We start from the raw sequence: 19242 nt of genomic DNA, 5'->3' as shown, positions 1-19242 counted from the left end.
TTCTTCATTTAATGTTTAATCTATGCTAATTTTATACAATCTGTAAATACATCCTGGAGAACACAGGCCACATCAAGTATTCAAGGCATCCAGTAGGGAGCCCAGTGCAGCTGAGTTGCGTTTTACACATTTTGCTGGGGATGGTAGGTGTCGTGGCTTTATTCTGCGATGGGCACTATGATGTCCATTTACTTTTATTATGCAGTTGTTCTTCCTGAGTTACAACTTTCTACATAATTGCCGAAATCAACTTGTAAGATGCTTTAAATTGCACATATCTTATTTTTCCTATTCTAATTTCAAAATGTCATTTTGTATGATCTCTATTGAGAAGAAAATAAGCTCATTTTTAAAACAATTACCTAACAACACTTCAGATAAGAAGCTGCATTTTTCTGCCTAAGATAAGTGTTTTTCTTCTCTTTAAATTGAGTCTCATATGAATGATATCTAGATTATCGCTCTTTTGCTTGGCTATAAATCTGAAATCCTTTCATTTGTTTCAAAGCTTTACACCACTAAGGAAGACTAGCCTCCTGATCACCTAAAAAGTCCCATTTTCAGTCTCCTAGAATTGTGCCAGACAGTATGATTTAATTATTATTACAGACAGATTTGCATAAAGCTTTCTTCTGAAGAGTTTTAGGCCATTTAAGCAATGTCATTAGATGGGCAGAGAAATTCTTTTGAAAAAATGTAATGGGGCATGAAAAATAATAAAAATCCACAAAATACATTTATTCAAGAATCTGAATAATGAAGAGAAATTACAATTCAGAGTGAAGAACTAGAGGTTGAGTACTCTCTATTATTTTAAAATAAAACATGATTAAATAGGCACAGCATAATGCCTCAGAATCAGAGGGCAGTCCCCCATGTTATGTCTTCTGGAAAACTACTCTCATTTCAGAAAAAATAAATTCAGTATACTCTTATACCATCCATGGCATTTACTGAAGATGCAGAAAAGCAATTAACTTCAACAGTAATTTCATAGGAGCTCATCAGACAACACTGTGGTAAAACAAGAAATTCAGGCTGCCACGGACTATCTCTCACTGAAGGATCTCCCATGGATTGCTACTGCCTTGTCAAGGTCGCTGGATAAAGAAAAAAAATCACCCTGATGCCCTTTCAAAGACCTAGTGAAAGGGCAGAGACAAGTGATTTTTTTTAAAGATTTTATTTATTTATTTGAGAGAGAGAATGAGAGAGAGAGCACATGAGAGGGGGGAGGGTCAGAGAGAGAAGCAGACTCCCTGCCGAGCAGGGAGCCCGATGCAGGACTCGATCGCGGGACTCCAGGATCATGACCTGAGCCGAAGGCAGTCGCCTAACCAACTGAGCCACCCAGGCGCCCGACAAGCGATGTTTTCAGGCTTCCCTCAGCGCTGCCACCTAGTGCTCCTCCTTAAAGGGGAAAAACACCCAAGACCAGCTTCTGGAATGATCTGGCAAGAGCTGGCAATATTTCAAAGTGCCATAAACTTTGACCCAGCAATTCCATCATAAGCAAGTTACCCTGGAGACAAGGCCGCATAAAAATGCACCAAGATTACTTATAAAAGACATCCTGCAATATTGTTTTTAAAGAGAAAAACAACAAATTAGAAGCAACCAAAATATTCTTTGATGGAGAAAAAATAAAATTACACTAAACCATACGTTGGAGTGATATGCAGCCACTTAAAAAGTTAGTGGATATGGAAAAACCTCCAAGATAAAGTCCAGGAAAATGTGTGATATCATTTACCATATATGCAAAGCCTACACGTGCATATGTGAGTGGGTGCTCTGAGAATCATCTGGAAGGACAGTTTGGGAGGGGAGGGAGAAAAAGGGAGATTTTTATGTTTTATTTTACATCTTTTCGGATGGATGGACTATTTATTGTATGCATGCATTATTTGTAGTTAAAACATTAAAAATGCTGTACTAGGATTATGAAGAATGAGAGAGTCAGACAACTTCTACTACTCTGAACTGTGGCGTGGAAGACACAGCAACTAAATCATTGTCACACTGTCATCATCCTCTGAGTCCACCCTGCCTTTTCCTGGCATCCCCGCTCTGCTACAAGCTGACTAATCACAGTAAATTTTTTGTTTTTCTAAAAATCACTAAACTGTATCATGCGATGTCTCGTATAGTCATTAATCCGAAGGCTACATTGTTAGTTATTCTTGCTTATTAATAAATTGCCAGTTCAGTATTTTTCCACTGATTTGACATTTATCAGTTTTTATAATGTTTAAAAGATAGCATGACTGACGCCTTTTTGAAGAGTTTATGAAAAAGTATTAGCACAAAATTTATGATACTGTTTAAGAAGCCTATAGGACTATCTTGATGAACTCTCTCTCTTTAATAAAACTTAGCTGATTCATCTTTCGTGAAAATATTCCCTATCATAAGCTTAATTATCTTGAATAAGGCACAAGTAAACTATTTTCTTGCTCTTTCTCCAATATACATATAGAATTAGAAAAGTGTATTCATTCCATGATTTATCCACTATTATTTGAAATACCAAATCAAGTTAATTTTGGGGAGAAAAGACTGAATCCAAACCTAGTGTTGGGGAACTTCATCAAAAAACCGTGACCACTGATTGACTCATGAGCTGGACCCAGGCACTCAGAGGCTCCTCACCTCTTCCCCTGTCCTTGGAATGTGGGTTCTGTTTGCCTTTCTCACTCCCAAAGGCTGCTCCAAGGGCTTAGGCTTGAGATAATGATGTGGGTTAAAATTAAAAACAGAGATACCCTATGACCCAGCAATTGCACTCCTGGGTATTTACCCCAAAGACACAGATGTAGTGAAAAGAAGGGCCATATGCACCCCAATGTTCATAGCAGCAATGTCCGCAATAGCCACACTGTGGAAAGAGCTGAGACGCCCTTCAACAGATGAATGGATAAAGAAGATGTGGTCCATATATACAATGGAATATTACTCAGCCATCAGAAAGGATGAATAGCCAACTTTTACAACAACATGGATGGGACTGGAGGAGATTATGCTAAGTGAAATAAGTCAAGCAGAGAAAGTCAATTATCACATGGTTTCACTTATTTGTGGAACATAAGGAATGGCATGGAGGACATTAGGAGAAGGAAGGGAAAAATGAAGGGGGGGAAATCGGAAGGAGAGATGAACCATGAGAGACTATGGACTCTGAGAAACAAACAGGGTTTTAGAGGGGAGGGGGGTGGGGGGATTGGTTAGCCCGGTGATGGGTATTAAGGAGGGCTCGTACTGCATGGAGCACCGGGTGTGTTTATACAAAAACAATGGATCGTGGATCACCACATCAAAAACTAATGATGTATTGTATGGTGACTAACATAACATAATTAAAAAAAAAAAAAACACCTGCATGGTATATGTGACTAAACCCAGTTAGGGCCTCTATAAAGGGGGCAGGTGCGGGAATCGGTTAGTCTTGCCACCCAAGACAAGCCTCATCTGTAAGTTCCCTATTATTAAAATTGCCACCTACCAACCTGGAGTGGCCTGCCTCTTTCTTTTATCTCCCCCTGCCCCCTGCTTATGGGGGCTAGTCTCAGATTACACCTGGGCAGCTCCAGGGAGGGTGGTACACATGATTTACAGCAACACCATTATCTCTCAGCTCATTCAGTTGTTTGCTGTGACATAATATTCCCTAATAACTACAGACTTTCAGGGAGCTTTCTAAACATACTGCATTCGCAGTATGGAGGTTCCTGAAACAGTTGAAAATAGAGCTACCATACGATCCAGCAATTGCACTACTGGGTATTTACCACAAAGGTACAAATGTAGGGATCCGAAGGGGTACATGCACCCCAATGTTTATAGCAGTAATGTCCACAATAACCAAACTGTGGAAAGAGCCAAGATGTCCATCGACAGATGAATGGATAAAGAAGAGGTGGTATATATACACAATGGAATATTATGCAGCCATCAAAAGGAATGAGATCTTACCATTTGCAATGACGTGGATGGAACTGGAGGGTGTTATGCTGAGTGAAATAAGTCAATCAGAGAAAGACATGTATCATATGACCTCACTGATATGAGGAATTCTTAATCTCAGGAAACAAACTGAGGGTTGCTGGAGTGGTGGGGGGTGGGAGGGATGGGGTGGCTGGGTGATAGACACTGGGGAGGGTATGTGCTACGGTGAGCGCTGTGAATTGTGCAAGACTGTTGAATCACAGATCTGTACTTCTGAAACAAATAATGCAACATATGTTAAGAAAAAGAAGAAGAAGAAGATAGCAGGAGGGGAAGAATGAAGGGGAGTAAGTCGGAGGGGGAGACAAACCATGAAGACGATGGACTCTGAGAAACAAACTGCGGGTTCTAGAGGGGAGGGGGGTGGGGGGATGGGTTAGTCTGGTGATGGGTATTAAAGAGGGCACATTGTGCGTAGAGCACTGGGTGTTATGCACAAACAATGAATCATGGAACACTACATCAAAAACTAATGATGTAATGTATGGTAATTAACATAACAATAAAAATTTTAAAAAATAAATAAAAATACTGCATCTGATAGTAAAACTACACATCTTCCTTTTGATTGCTATTTCTATCTTTTTCATTACTGCATAGATCCCCTCGGTCAGCACTGGCACTCTGGTCATGTAGCCCTTTGTGTCTCTATAATGCCAACTAATTTATAATATGTGCTCATGCATGAGAACCTCATACGGCATATTTCCCATGCTTCCAGTATTTACTGTAGAGACAGCTAAGTTTATTTGTTATGTTGCTCCAAAATGATTTTCTTTTATAATGTAACCCATATATGTTATATAAATTGTGTTCTTCATTTTTAAGAACAAAGAAACTCATGGTGAATTATATCCCACTGATTTTTGTTCCTCATCCCTATACTTACATATTCAAAAGTCTCTGAATCAGTTTTATTATACTGTCATTCATCTTTTAAAAAAAAATCTCCAGATTACTTAAGTGGCAGTCATTTAATCTCTGTCCCCACTTTGCTATGCATTTTAAGTGACAGGGCTAGAATCATCCATATTTGCACATTAATGTGAACATACAAGAGTTAAACCTCCCAAACTACCACCTCCTGCCAAGAGCAAAAAGAAAAAAAAAGAAAAAAAAAAGCTCTTTGGCAAAGTGTACATGTAAAATAATCTGCTTTTCTTTTCTATTATTTAAAATTAATGAAAATAGCCCATAAATATATGAAAAGTTGCTCATCTTCATGAGTCATCAGAGAAATGCAAATTTAAACTACAATATGATATCATGTGCCAACATCATTTATCATAATGCCTCAAATTAAAAACATCAAAAATGCCAAGTGTGGGTACGGTGTGGAGCAACTGGTATAACCACTTTAGAAAACAGTTTGGCAAAACAATCTCACAAAAGGTTAAAACAGTTTTGCCATTAAATAAAACAGTTTTAACCCCTGAACAAGCAATTCTACTCAAGCAGGCATAACACCAAAAAGCATGTAAAGAATGTTTTACAGAAGGACTAATTATGTAGGCCAAAACTGGACAGCACCCCACTGTCCTTCAGTAATAGACTAGACTGTGGTACATTAACACACATGGAATATATACAGCAATAAGCATGAATAATTGACATCTACATACAAAAATATGGATGGATCTCACAAACAGGATTTTGAATGAAAGAAGTCAGACATAAAAGAACATATAAAGCGGGGCGCCTGGGTGGCTCAGTCGTTAAGCGTCTGCCTTCGGCTCAGGTCATGGTCCCAGAGTCCTGGGATCGAGCCCCATATCGGGCTCCTTGCTCAGCGGGAAGCCTGTTTCTCCCTCTCCCTCTCCCGCCCCGCTGCTTGTGTTCCCTCTCTTGCTGTCTGTCTCTCTCTCTCCCCGCCAAATAAATAAATAAAATCTTAAAAAAAAAAAAAAAAAACATATAAAGCATGATAAATTGGTTCTTACTGTCAACCTTGGTCAAGCCTTATCCAAAATACTGAGGAAGAAAGTGCCTTGAAGGGAGTAGTATCATATATCAGAACACAATTTGGAAAAAAAAAATTACCTTGCATTACATACTAACTGTGTGATCGCAGAAAAGTCATTTAACCTCCCTGGCCTCATTATTCCTCTGTAAAACAGAGATAAAGAAGCCTTCCCTCCCCCAAAGCAAATGACTGTTCTGAAGATTTCTAAGGTCCTCTGTAGCTTTACGTCTATGACCCAGTGAGACAGTTTCACTGCTCTCCACTTCCATGAATAAAAACATAAAGAGTTCTTTTAACAAAAACAATAAGAGCTCACCTTGTTCCAAGCCACCTGACATGTATTACTCATTTAGTCCTCAGCCTAACCCTATAAAATAGATATAACTATTACAGAAAAGGAAACTGAGACTCTGAGAGTTTTGGTAACTTGACCAAAGTTGCACTCCTAATAAGTAGTAAAGCCACAATACAAACCCAGAAAGAAAATCTAGCTCTATTAACCACATACTTAACTACTCAGTATGCAAAGACATTATAATCACTTCATTGTATCTAAGCTGACAGGACTTTTTAAATTAAGTTTAATACACTCTGTTGTCTAATCACCACAGAGCATAGTAAAATGTAATCTATATTATATATTGAAACTCTGATCTTGTTCAATCAAAAGAATGGTGATTTTAATTTATTCATATAAATCTGGCCTCTTTGAGACAGTACTAATTAAAATAAAGCAGTAGTGTTACTAGACAAGCACCAACCAATTTTGGTGGTCACATTCACATTTCCCATATTTCATGCCTCTCCAAGAAAGGAGCGGAAATCTGCCTTCCTTGTTATTGTTGTTTTAAACAGAGCCTCCTCTGCAAAAGACACTAGAGTATTAGTTCAGATTTGCCTCAGATACCCAATTTTCATGAATCACTTCTTCCGTGAAACAGAGCTCTGTGTTCAAAACTGAATCTTTAATTTTTTTTTTATTTCAGTGACTTTCAGTAACTTTCTATTTGCTAGAACTTTAATCAATTATTTTCTGACAATTCTTTTTTTTCTTATCCTGGGCTGAGATTTTACATATTTTAATTGGTTGGACCTCATCCTATTTCAGAGTTAAAGTCACCCAAAGTATTTATACTTTACATTTTGTGGAGTTATCTTGAATTTGTGTCAGTCAATCTCATTGTTGGCTAGTTGAGAGCCTGTAACTAGGATGTGGTGATGGTGGCTGAAAAAGGAGAAGAGAGAGGGATGGAGGCAAAGCCTGCTTACTTTGCACCACAGCCTACACTTAGGCAGGACTCCCAATGGTTTTGCATGGTAAGCTTAGTTATCAGTGGATAAAAGTAAATCTCTTAGATTAACTGTAGCAGATTTTTTTTTCAAATTTTATTTATTTATTTATTTATTTATTTATTTATTTAAGAGAGAAAGAAGGGGGGGAGCAGAAGGAGAGGAAAAAGCAGACTCTGTGTTGACTGCAGAGCCCCAGGCAGGGCTCAACCTCACAACCCCGAGATCATGACCTGAGTGAAAATCAAAAGTCAGATGCTTAACTGACTAAACCACCCAGGCGCCCCTGTAGCAGATGGTTTTAAAGAAGGAGGTAGGCTCTGGGCGCCTGGGTAGCTCAGTTGTTAAGCGTCTGCCTTCGGCTCAGGTCATGATCCCAGAGTTCTGGGATCGAGTCCCACATCGGGCTCCCTGCTCAGCGGGAAGCCTGCTTCTCCCTCTCCCACTCCCCCTGCTTGTGTTCCCTCTCTTGCTGTGTCTCTCTCTGTCAAATAAATAAATAAAATCTTTAAAAAGAAAGAAAGAAAGAAAGAAGGAGGTAGGCTCAAAAAGCACAGCACTTCCAGTTGGAACTTCTCTGGGACTTCCAACTAATAAATTGTGTGTTCTTGGACAAGTCATGCACTTGCTCTTATTAGGAAGACGGAAGCAATGCCTGCCTTATAGAATTGTTGTAAAGCTCACATTGAAGAGCAGAGTTATGTGCCTTCTACCCAACGGAAGGGATATGACTTCATTATAGTTGTGATTATTATGACCTTAATTATTTGGTGTTGGCACTTCCTGCCTTTGGATCTTCTTTCTCTGTTTAACTCCACCACAGTAGCTCAGGGATAGGAGCAGGAAGACGCTTAGTTCCCTCCTTCCAACACTGTGCTTATGTAGATTCCAATAAAGAAAAGTGGCAGGCTTGGTTCTCTTTGACTTCTTTCCCAGAACAACAACCTTCTTACTATTCACCAGTATTTATATTTGGATAAAGAGCTGGAGCTGAAGTTACAGAGGGAAAATATAAAGCGGACTGCAAAACAGGGTTGCACAAACAATTCTGTTGAAGTGAGCTGGAAAGCATTCAATAAAGAACACCAAAAAACCACTGGCCACTTGCACTTCTTTTGTTCATTTCAATCTTGGCAGAGTCAAATTCAGCAGTTAGGTTATATGTTTTCCTTTCCAAGGACTTTAGAAACAAGTGATGAATCTCTTTAAATGGTCTCAGTAAAAAATATATTTTGTTAGTTTTATGTCATTAAAAAGGCCTTTGAGCAACAGAGTTGCAAAGACAGGATGAGCTCAGGGTGTAAGAGGAAGGGTTATGGTTCTCTTTTAAAAAGTAAAAAACATACAGCTCAATTCATACTCCACCAAAATTAAGTTCTCATAAAGTATAACAATGGTAATACTGGGAACACTAACATAAGAAAATGAGACTGTCTGCTTCACCTCATATGTAATAGTGACACACACACACACACACACTCTTATGTAACTATTTCCTTCTCTCACTCAGCACATATTAAAGTCTGAATAAGCAAGTCAGTTAATGATTATTAAATTTAGTTTAAATGTTACCTTTTCTTTTATAAAATAAGTTTTCACAAACCTTTCAGAAGCACATTTCCTGAAATATTTTTACTGACTGGTTTTCAAATTGCACATGTGAAGACACATTCCCAAATACTCTTTAAAAATATTTACTATAAGACCTAAATGCTTATTTCCCTTAGGGAAAAAAAATTCTGTGGGTGTTTACAGAAAATTTCTTGCCAGTTCTTGTAAAATGCTGAATTCATCAGAATTAGAATGTACTTCGAATACTCAAAATACAAACAAATATAGGCACAAATCCTCTATATTCCATGGCATTCATTCACTAAATAGAACCAGAAAGCCAAAGTCACTTCATCCTTACTACTTTTAACCACAGAAAATGAAAGACTCAAATTATTTTGGCATTTCTTCAGTGATGTTGTGGTCCCCCTCACTGATTACTTACTTGCAGCTTTCTCTATGATACATGAGACAAACACAGTTGATTTTCAATCATTAACACCAAAGTCTGCCAGAAGCACTTTGCATTAATAAATCTCAAAATATTTTACCATTTCATTAAGTCTAACTGCCTGTTGTTGGGAAGATTTCAAGCACTGTCTGATTTAGTAAGCAGCTGACTATTGGTAACAGAGACAAATGGTAAAATCAGAATTGAAATTCACTACTTCTGACTAATGCATCTATCATGATGGTCCATTATTTCAATCAGCCTGCCTCTAATAAAACTGACATCACCTAATGAAAATCTGTTATGTTCAGGGGTAACTGTGTAGAAGTACATGTGCAGAGAAGGATAAAAGAATTTAAAGCAAAAAGTCTGATTCCTGCTATTGTTGTGTTATGAATATAAAGCCCTAGAAAGGACCTTGCTTCTTCTTATCTCTGTCTATCTACAAAGAAAACTACAGAACATCACCACAAGCTTTCAGATACTAAGACAAGTTCAAGGAACAACTCAGATGACTCCTCACTGAGGAAATTAGCTAGTGACACGTGTAAGAAAAATTGCATTCAGTTCTTCCAAACCTATCTGACTAGGCTAATATACTTTCGTGAAATGGACTGGCTTCAATGTAAAGTCTAATAAAATTAAATATAAATGAGCTCCGGAGGGAATGAAATCAATGGGCTACAAAGCGACTTCCTGATTTTTCCCTGAGAACTCGTCACTTTGACCAGCAACAGCGCACTGCACAGCACGTGGGCAAGAGTCAGGCATGGCAGTGGTAAACGGAGCAGGGTGAACAAAAGCCCCAGCACAAGCAACCATTCATTCTCTCCCCCTCTCTTTCCCTCACCCTTGCCCTCCCCTCCCCCACCTCTCAGTCTTTGCTCCTGCATGGACGATGATACTGCACTCACATAGCCCTGTGTATCCTACAAATTATATCACAACTCCATTTACATAGCTTCCTATTCCTTTGGACAAAAATAGCTAAATTTTAAATGCTCCTTTTAACAAGAATTTAAGGACACTCTTTTAAAGTGTAAGTGACATAAATGCAATGATTTGTTATTGAATGAATGATATAGAACCCATTTCGGGACAGCTATGAATTCAGAGAGCATTTCCTGACATCAGAAGTGAACCGCACGGCTACTAAGAAGGTCACGCAGCTTCCTCACTCAGGAGTGTGAGCCTTTTTTTTTTATTATGAATTGACACCACGGCCCCGTCCACACTGGACAATCTTATGATAACGTGCTATCCAAACTCACTTGTATCATGGATTTCCTTGGTCCCCATGGCTGAGTGTGGACAATTCTTAACCTCTTTTGGAGGTATTTGTATCAAGTAGTGGAACGAGAGAAATGCCTACCACTAAGTTTCTTACAGATCTTTCCTACTACTGTCACTATACAGAACGGATTCCTCCAAGAGAAAATTTTCCTGTTAAATACAAGTATAGCATTTTTAAATGGAAAAGAACTGATCAACCAAAGTAAAGAAGGTATTCTTCCTATTTGTACCATTTCTAAAAGCTTTTTAGGGTGCCCAGATCAAACCAATGATGGGTGAATATTTATTAATAACAAAGATTTATTTTTGCCAAAACAAATTATTCATCATAAAAGTTATGCTCACATTTGCATTCCTTACAGCACTTGCCATCCACGTACGCAAGAGCCGACTTAAGGGGGCAGTCAGGAACCGGGCAGATCAGAGTTTCGCACTGGATAGTTCCATTCTGAGAAGAAAGCAATATTTAAAGAATTTCCAAGTTGCAGTTTGATAGCCTGAAAATATTTTTTAAATCTTAAGTTTCAAACTCTTCACATACAACGTCATAAATACCACTATTCTCTGTGGTTATTACATGGTAAAACCCATAGTACGGAGACCTGCAGTAAAACGTATTGGGTCCTAACACAGTTGGTGATTGGCTCCCATCTTCTGTCCAGTGATGATGCTACACACCCTAGAGTTCTCCCCCTTCTGGAGGGAGGTGGATGAGAACATGGGTGGAGGGAGGAGCACACACTGACAGCAGGCTAGGGGTAAGCCTCATGTCTGCCCGGATTATGCACAAAATGAGCACCCACAAGCCAGGGGATTTCTGGAATAGCTGCTGCCATCCTGCAGACCCAGTCTTGGGACCCAGAATCTTCCCATGGATATTTAAGCACCACCACGAGAAGCACTCAACCGCAAACAGGATGGCAAGAAATTTATTTCCTGAAGGTCATCCAGAACTCCCAGGCAGCTAGCTGCTTCTCTAGTCACCTTATTGACCTCACTATACACCTCCTGCATTTTACTCAATTCGATTTTTGCCTCCCATTTAATAAGCTGGGCAGGCTTTACTGTATTGGTAAAGTGCTGCAATTTTAGTGGGAACATTATATGTTCCCGAATAGAAATCATATGATGCATGCACATGCATGCACACACATATGACTATTTTGGAGGTAGCTTTAACTTTTTTAATGCATGAAATTCTGTTTTTGAACAAACGATGAATTTGGAGAAATATTTTTTAAAGGCTAATTCACATAGACCTCTGGCTTCTTTCCAATAAATGACTTTTAACTGATGAATTCACGTGAAATTTAAAATTTAAAAACCAAACGAGTCTTGACCTTTTCTTTGGAAATGAACCTATTTTTGAAATAGTAATGCACTAAATATTTCTACTTTATGAGTGCACAATTAGAGAAATCATATTTATTTAAATTCTCTAATTCTTATTCTACCATATTAGCAAACTTTAAAAGATTGCTAAGTTAAACTCCATTATTTGTTAGTATGGCCCAATCTGGTGACAATATTTCATGCTGCATATAATTTAGTTTTATTAAAATGCATTAATAAACCCATGAGGGGAAAATCTCTTGAAATGTTAAGGATAATGGATAGAATCCTTTGGGAATCACCTTCACTAACCCAATTTAAATTGCTAACTTCATGTGTACACCAATACTCAAACTTTATAGTATTTCTAAGCCATAATCATCTTTATAGGCTAGAACGTGTCTTTAATAATGCAACACGCAGTTCTTTAAATTTGACCAGGCTGGCCGGCACTTTAGTGCTGTGTCTTGAGGAAATGGGTCTTGAAATTTTCATGATTACATTGTTTTAATAAATTTTTAAAGAGCGGGGGCATCTGCGTTCCCTCCATCTGAACTCTCAGTGGAAGCCATACCAGACACGTGCAGTTCTTACAGCCGTCGGTCCAGGACTCAAATTCTCGGTAGGTGGTTCCCTTCATGGTGCAGGTCCTCTCACAATAGCACTGATCCAATCTATTCATTCGCTGCTCAGCTCGAGACAGCTGTGGCACAAAGGAAGGGGTTCACAGTGTTCACCATTCCAGCAACACAGAAAGGCAAAATACTTCAATAGGCATCAGATGTTTTTCCGTGTATGGAAGTAAAGATGGCTGTGCCCATCTATTATTGTCATCGATATATTGAAGCCTATACTTTAAAAGAAAAGTTTTTCCCCCTCTTCTTTTTGAGGTAAATTTGGTTCTTGCCTTTGAAAAAAAAAAGCATGATTTATAAGATATAAATGGGGGCTAAGTAAAAATGGCATCACTCACACTGCTGAAAAGCATTTTCCATTTTTAAAAATGTTTAATTTCATGAATATCTTTATTCAAGTGAAGAAAAATTTCAGAATTTATGTCGTGTCAAAAACAAATCATAGATATACGAGACAACTTGCAGGTTCTCAGTAACTACTATGCAAGCTGACAACAGTCTGGTGAAATTGCAAGGAAACTTGATACATGCTTAGGATAGTGAATAATCCTACAACAGCAACACAGTGGTAGAAAGCATCCGTGGGACCATTCCCTTGACATAATTCCAGTGTCCATATTCTTTACAATGCCCCCTCACCTCCATCCTTATAAAGAAAAGCAAAATAAAAATAAATAATAATAAAAACTAAAATAAACAATAAATCCTACTGTAATAAGCAGTGTGAAAATCAGGTAATCTGCCTCATTTCTGATTTACCGATCATTTATTACACAGATGGCTAGGGTTTGAAAATTTATAAGCCCTTTCCTTGAGCAGAGATTTAAATTCAATCCCAGCAAACAGTATAGTATAAGAAAAGTCTCAAAGATGAACATTTGTGGTTATAAAAAAAAAACAACTATAAAGAACCTCAAGGATTTCTGAGCTCCCCGCACTCAATTTCTAAGTAGCTTTTACCTTGGCTGATGTTTTGGCCAAAATGTCCTGCAGCTCCATGATTTTCTGCACGAGTCCATGGAAGTCATTGCAAGTTGGACAGGCTGGAATTACAAACACTACATTGGTCAAGTTGTATTTATAAGGAGGTCAATCTAGTTAAATCCATGCTGACAACTAATATATTGGACCTCCGATTTCAAACTGACATTCTGGAGAAAATTAAGCAAGAAGCACACTTTTCATCACACAGTGCAAGAACTAATGGACTTACTGCGATTAAGATCTGGGCACTGAGCAATAAATCCTTGGGGCATGACAAGTAATTGCACATCTTGCATTATACCCTGTGTGCAAAAAATTTTTAAAAAGATGTATTACTTTCATCTACCCAAATTATGTTCAACAGTCAAGTTCATGAAGGAAAACATTACAAGATAGACTCACCAAGATCCCTAAACAACATCTTTTTGAAGATATCACTTCTACTTCAGACCAAAGGGAAAGAAATATATCACAAGTAGATGATTACCCATGTAGTTTCCTATTGATAATATTTTTAAGGCCTTAAGATTAAATGTCAAGATATAATTAAGAGGGAATAGTCATGTTGTTTTGAGAAGTTATTTTTACTTAGCCACTGGAGAAAAGCTTGAAAATGACCTTTAAAAATCAACCTGAAAATCACTTCTGGTTTCAGCAACAGTGAAACTGATACCAATTTTAAATTAACTGCAGCCATCAAAAACAAAGAGATAGAAAAACTGAGTCATAAGTGCAATACTCATTTGAGCATTTCTCATTTTTCAGTCGGATCTTTTAGAACTAATTCGTCAATTTATAAAGGACAATAGATTCATTAACCACCTGCCGCAAGACTTAGCGACAAGTCTTTAGGAGTACAGAAAGTTTAGCGTGAAATTTTTAAACATTCCAGCAGCAAATAACCCATTTTACACAGAGGGCCACATCACATGTCTATAGGTAAAATTTACATGTATTCTTAGTCACTAAGGCTTAATTAGCTTCCATCTTCCTGGGCTCTTAAACCAAAGGCCAAAGGTAACTCATCAGACACACTCCAGCTGTCCCTTTCATCTACCACCCCTCTCTCTTCCTTCATCAACTTTATATACATTTTTAATTAATATTTCACTTTATTCCTCTGAAAAATGCAAACAGAATGTCTAATGACAGGGTGACGGGACCAGCATATTATCAAGACAATTTTGAGTGTACCTACAAAATATACCAGTCAAATATTGACCTATATCTCCTACATGTTTAATCTAATTAATAGCATAGTATAAGAGGAGCGTCAATGTGAATGATAAATATTGTAGTATACTGTGTGGAATTGCTGGATCTGTTGTTTGCTTGGGGTTTGGATTAAAAAGGCAACTTCTATACAAACTCCTATCACTTGGAAGCAGCAACATGAAAACAAGGCTACCATGTACAGTTAAACACTGTACAACTCCACTGGACACCACTCACAGTCTACGGTAAAAATTATGACCCGAGAGTAGTACACATAATTGATGTGTGAGAAGGATTCTAAGGCCACATCCAGGTTCCATGGGAAAGACTGCCATGGTTAAAAAGAGGAGAGACTTGACATCTACAAATCTGCCATCTCTCATGTGGTATAAAAGCACTCATTGTTTAGGATTTGTGAACATGGAATCAATTCCTCATGACTGGCTCTGGGAAAGTCTCTTAATCCCTCAGAGTAGGTTTGCACACAGGTAAAAGAAAAAAAAAGAGCCTGCCTCAAGGCCAGTAAGACTAAGATTCAGGAATAACACATAGAAAGCACCTGGTTTCCAGGTAACAAACAGTTTAAGTAAGTTTAAAAAACACCTTCCCAGGTTACAGAGCTTACTTAGAACATAACTTCAAAATCACTGGTACCTACTCTACCCAGAAATCCATGAGTCAGACTCAGCAACTATTATTCTTCAGTTACCAACCATTTGCTGAACCACTTCTATATTATAGGCACTGTCTTAGTCCCTGGGGGAAAATGATTACACTACGGGCTTGTAGTCAAGCAATTTTCTGGACTTTAGTTCTTCATTCTTGAGATACAGAAATTTAAATGAGATGTCTTTTAGATCATCTACAATGATGAAATTCTATGAAGTGTGTCTCAAAGTAGGCACTAAAAAAAAAAGAGACAAATTATGACTGCTTTCTAATTTGGACAGATTTGTGCATATATATGCATTCCCCTTTCATATTCTGTAGTACAAAAAGACCATGAATAGTGAATATTGAAAAGTTTTCAATCCTCTATTATTAATATCCGTGTAAAAGTATCATCAAAGGTGACATTTCAGTGGTGGACAGTTTATTTGTAAATTAACATCTTAGGTATTTATTACTTTGAATGCCTAATCTCAACAATGATACGTTAGTTTCCCGACTGCTACTTTGTGATTATCTCTGTAATGTCTAAAGATCAAATTTATTCAGGAAAAAAGAGAAAATACTGTAGGCCAGCTAAATAAAGCACTGTGTAAAAAAAAAAACACGAAATAGAAAAAATATACAAATCAAATTATTTCGTTTCACACCACAAAAAGCAAAACATAATTTTCCAAACTCATTAGAAAGCATTTATATTTCTATGCTATCATCAGCCCTTAGCCAAAAAATACCTTAAAATATCCATGCGCATTATTTCTCTGTCCCAGCCAAAATGTTGTGCCCAGAGGCAAGTCTGTGGAGGGCTTTTCCACCACTCTCTCGTATATTCTGCAAAAAGGAAATATCAGAGTAAGCAGTGTGAGTTAACAGTCATTTCTTAGAATCTTCTACTTTGTAAACTGAGAACATTTCACTTACTTATTGCAGTCAACATGTAAAATCAGATGGGAGGCACTGATGGCTAAGGAGAGTTTGTGCCACTTGTCATCAGCCAAAATGTACGGAAAGACTTCTGTGTGCGGTTGGTGACTGCCTGACCGATAATGCAGTCTGACTTCATTCCGATGGCCACTGCTCTCCAGTTCCAGGTACCTGCGCAGAGAAGAGCCCCATGGGGCCCAGGGAAAATAAAGTTCCAAAATTACTGACATGACCTCCAGCCCCAGAAAGACGGAGTCTAATGTTTTTCCTACTCCTCCCACTGAGTACAACTAAACATTGTATTGTAAACAGACATAGGAAAAGTCTAAAAGATGGAGCAAAGAAAGAAAATCAGATCCAAGGTACTGGTTTCCTAGGTTTTCTTTTGGCCTCATATATCCCAGACTTGGCTGAGGAAGCCAGCAACCTGGAACACTAGTGAGTGTAGACCAAAAAAAAAAAAAAAAAAAAAAAAAAAATATTTATATATATATATATATATATATGTCTCCCAATGAAAGCTTGCTCTCTTTAGCCAAGGGCCAGGAAAGGGAAAGCCTGATAAAACAAAAACTTTTAGAGAATAACCACTCTATTCCAACCGAACATCACAGAAAAAAAACTGGCCTCATCCCCAAATAGACCAGTAAAGCTCGTGGGGAGCCTAGATTTCTACCTTCTTGAGACACCCAACACCTCCACTAGGGTGGTGACGGAAAAGGCCAAGTAGAGAATGTTCATCTATTTTTTAAAGATTTTATTTATTTATTTGACAGAGAGACACAGTGAGAGAGCGAACACAAGCAGGGGCAGAGGGAGAAGCAGGCCTCCTACTGAGCAGGGAGCCCAATGCGGGGCTCGATCCCAGGACCTTGGGATCATGACCTGAGCTGAAGGCAGACGCTTAATGACTGAGCCACCCAGGGGCCCCACAAGTATTCATTATTTAATTCAACAAGTAAATTCTATAATAATAGAGAGGTGTTTGCATTTAAAAAAAAAATAACATCAGCAAACACGCTGTCCTGTTGCTATAAACCTGTCAGTTCTTCACATACTGAGGCAAGAACCCTATTGCTGCTGTCAGGTAGCCTCCCAGATACTAGTAGAAATGTCACCTGCACTGGATTCCTAAACTTGAGGCACTAGAAGTAGCCTGAATAACAATGGGGCTGACACCAGGCCCCACAAACAACTTCAGAAGTTAAACATTTTACCAAAATCTACATTTTCATTAGCATCATTCACTCAATTTAAAAAAAATGAATTAGATTCACAATACACAAAAAACATGTAGTGAAGAGAAAAATAAATAATGATGTAAAACACTTAGAAGTGTGCCTAGCACATGGATAGGATTCAATAAATATTAGCTCTCATTAAAAGAAGAGAAAACAGGTTGAAAGAAGTTAATCCAAATCTTCAAAACCAGTAACTATTAAGATATATAAAACCATAGGAAGATGTGAAGTTGCACGAACATATGATTATTGCATAATTATAAGTTACAAAGTATCTTAATGAGCACTGGGTCTATTTTAATGAATCATTTTTCTAATAACAGCCATATTCATTTCCAGAAGCCCACTGTTTCCCACTGGGTGGTGTCTCAGTGGGAGGCAGGACTGGCTCACCCCCTCTCCGGCCGCCCCCCAGGCTTAGCAGAACAGAGCAGTTAAACACCCCAGGCCTAAAACCTGAGGACTCACATCCTAGTACCCCTCCCAAGAGTGCCCGGCTACTTCACCTCTCTGTACCACATCTGGTCACTCAAATATAAAACGGGGATATGAACTGTACTTGCTTCAGTGGACATCTATAAGGATGTGAATGAGTTAATTTAAGAAAGCACTCAGAATATTACTCAGTACACACAAAATACTCAATAAAGATAGTACATGTTAGTTATCTTTTTCAATTCAAAAAGCAAAGTCATCAAATCGTCCCTCTTCTTTCCCATGGTATAGCCAGGAATGGGCTGACAACACACTCCAGCAAACAGACACTCTTCCCTGAAACTCCTTTTTTTTTTTTTTTAAGATTTTATTTATTTATTCATGAGAGACACAGAGAGAGAAGCAGAGGCAGAGGGAGAAGCAGGCTCCCTACGGAGCAGGGAGCCGATGCAGGGACTCGATACCAGGACTCCAGGATCAAGACCTGAGCCGAAGGCAGACAATTAACCTACTGAGCCACCCAGGTGCTCACTTTCCTGAGATTCTTGATGGAGCACAGCCAAGGAGGGGAGTGCGGAGGCACCCACAATGTGCTAGGGCAGCAGCATCCTGGTCAGCTATGTTCAGGTCACTCTGCATCTTCCTTCCTGTTTGCTGGCCCATCAGGGTGCCTTTGGTTATTACCTGTTCCAAATTCTGATGCTCCAGGCTCCCATCAGTTCTGTAAGCTGCCCTCCCATGCATCGCCTCCAAAGTCACCTTACAGCTAGAACCTTAACTGATATATTACAATTGTGACCATGGAAAAAACATAGAATAAAGCATATCAACATTTTTAAAGCTATTATTGAGTGATAGAACTATGAGTTATTTTTAACTTTCTTTTTATTCTTCTTTATTTTCCCTTTTATGTTCAATAAGCATTTGTTACCTTAAATTAAAAACCACATTTTAAATCCCAAGAAGGTAATTTGTCACACCTGAACATATCATGTCTCCCTGATCTGTTATTCATAATTGTGAGAAGTAACTAAAATCAGAAATAAAGTTCACCCTTTATAATAATTTATGCCCTTGTTATTCAAATATCCTTTGCATTGGCAGAAATATAAACTAATTTAAGATTAGGCTTCAGAGAAATAGGCGACAGTTGCAGGACATCATTCATTTTAACAACCTCCTTCATAACTCAAGATCAAGGGATGAAAATAAGGTCACGTCTCATCTGACAAAAAAGGTTGCACACACACATAA

General features: G+C 38.3%; 1 protein-coding gene across 6 annotated transcripts in view; it reads right to left on the bottom strand.

Moving 5' to 3' along the window:
- The window catches only part of NELL2 (neural EGFL like 2), a 400969-nt gene that overhangs the window by 241639 nt on the left and 140088 nt on the right, over window positions 1-19242 (bottom strand). For all 6 annotated transcript variants that reach the window (XM_073882092.1, XM_073882091.1, XM_073882095.1 and 3 more), the window contains 6 exons: window positions 16310-16483; window positions 16123-16219; window positions 13734-13806; window positions 13481-13563; window positions 12460-12588; window positions 10899-11001 (listed from right to left, as the gene is read on the bottom strand). In XM_073882092.1, the coding sequence (XP_073738193.1) occupies window positions 10899-11001; window positions 12460-12588; window positions 13481-13563; window positions 13734-13806; window positions 16123-16219; window positions 16310-16483 (659 nt within the window). The remainder of the gene's footprint in view (window positions 1-10898; window positions 11002-12459; window positions 12589-13480; window positions 13564-13733; window positions 13807-16122; window positions 16220-16309; window positions 16484-19242) is intronic.

This window comes from Callorhinus ursinus, unplaced genomic scaffold (assembly GCF_003265705.2).
Source record: "Callorhinus ursinus isolate GAN/ISIS: 27379988/994484 unplaced genomic scaffold, GSC_fseal_2.0 scaffold44, whole genome shotgun sequence".
NCBI lineage: Eukaryota > Metazoa > Chordata > Mammalia > Carnivora > Otariidae > Callorhinus > Callorhinus ursinus.
Note: the sequence above shows the minus strand (reverse complement) of the source record. Positions and strands in the feature narration are given on the sequence as shown.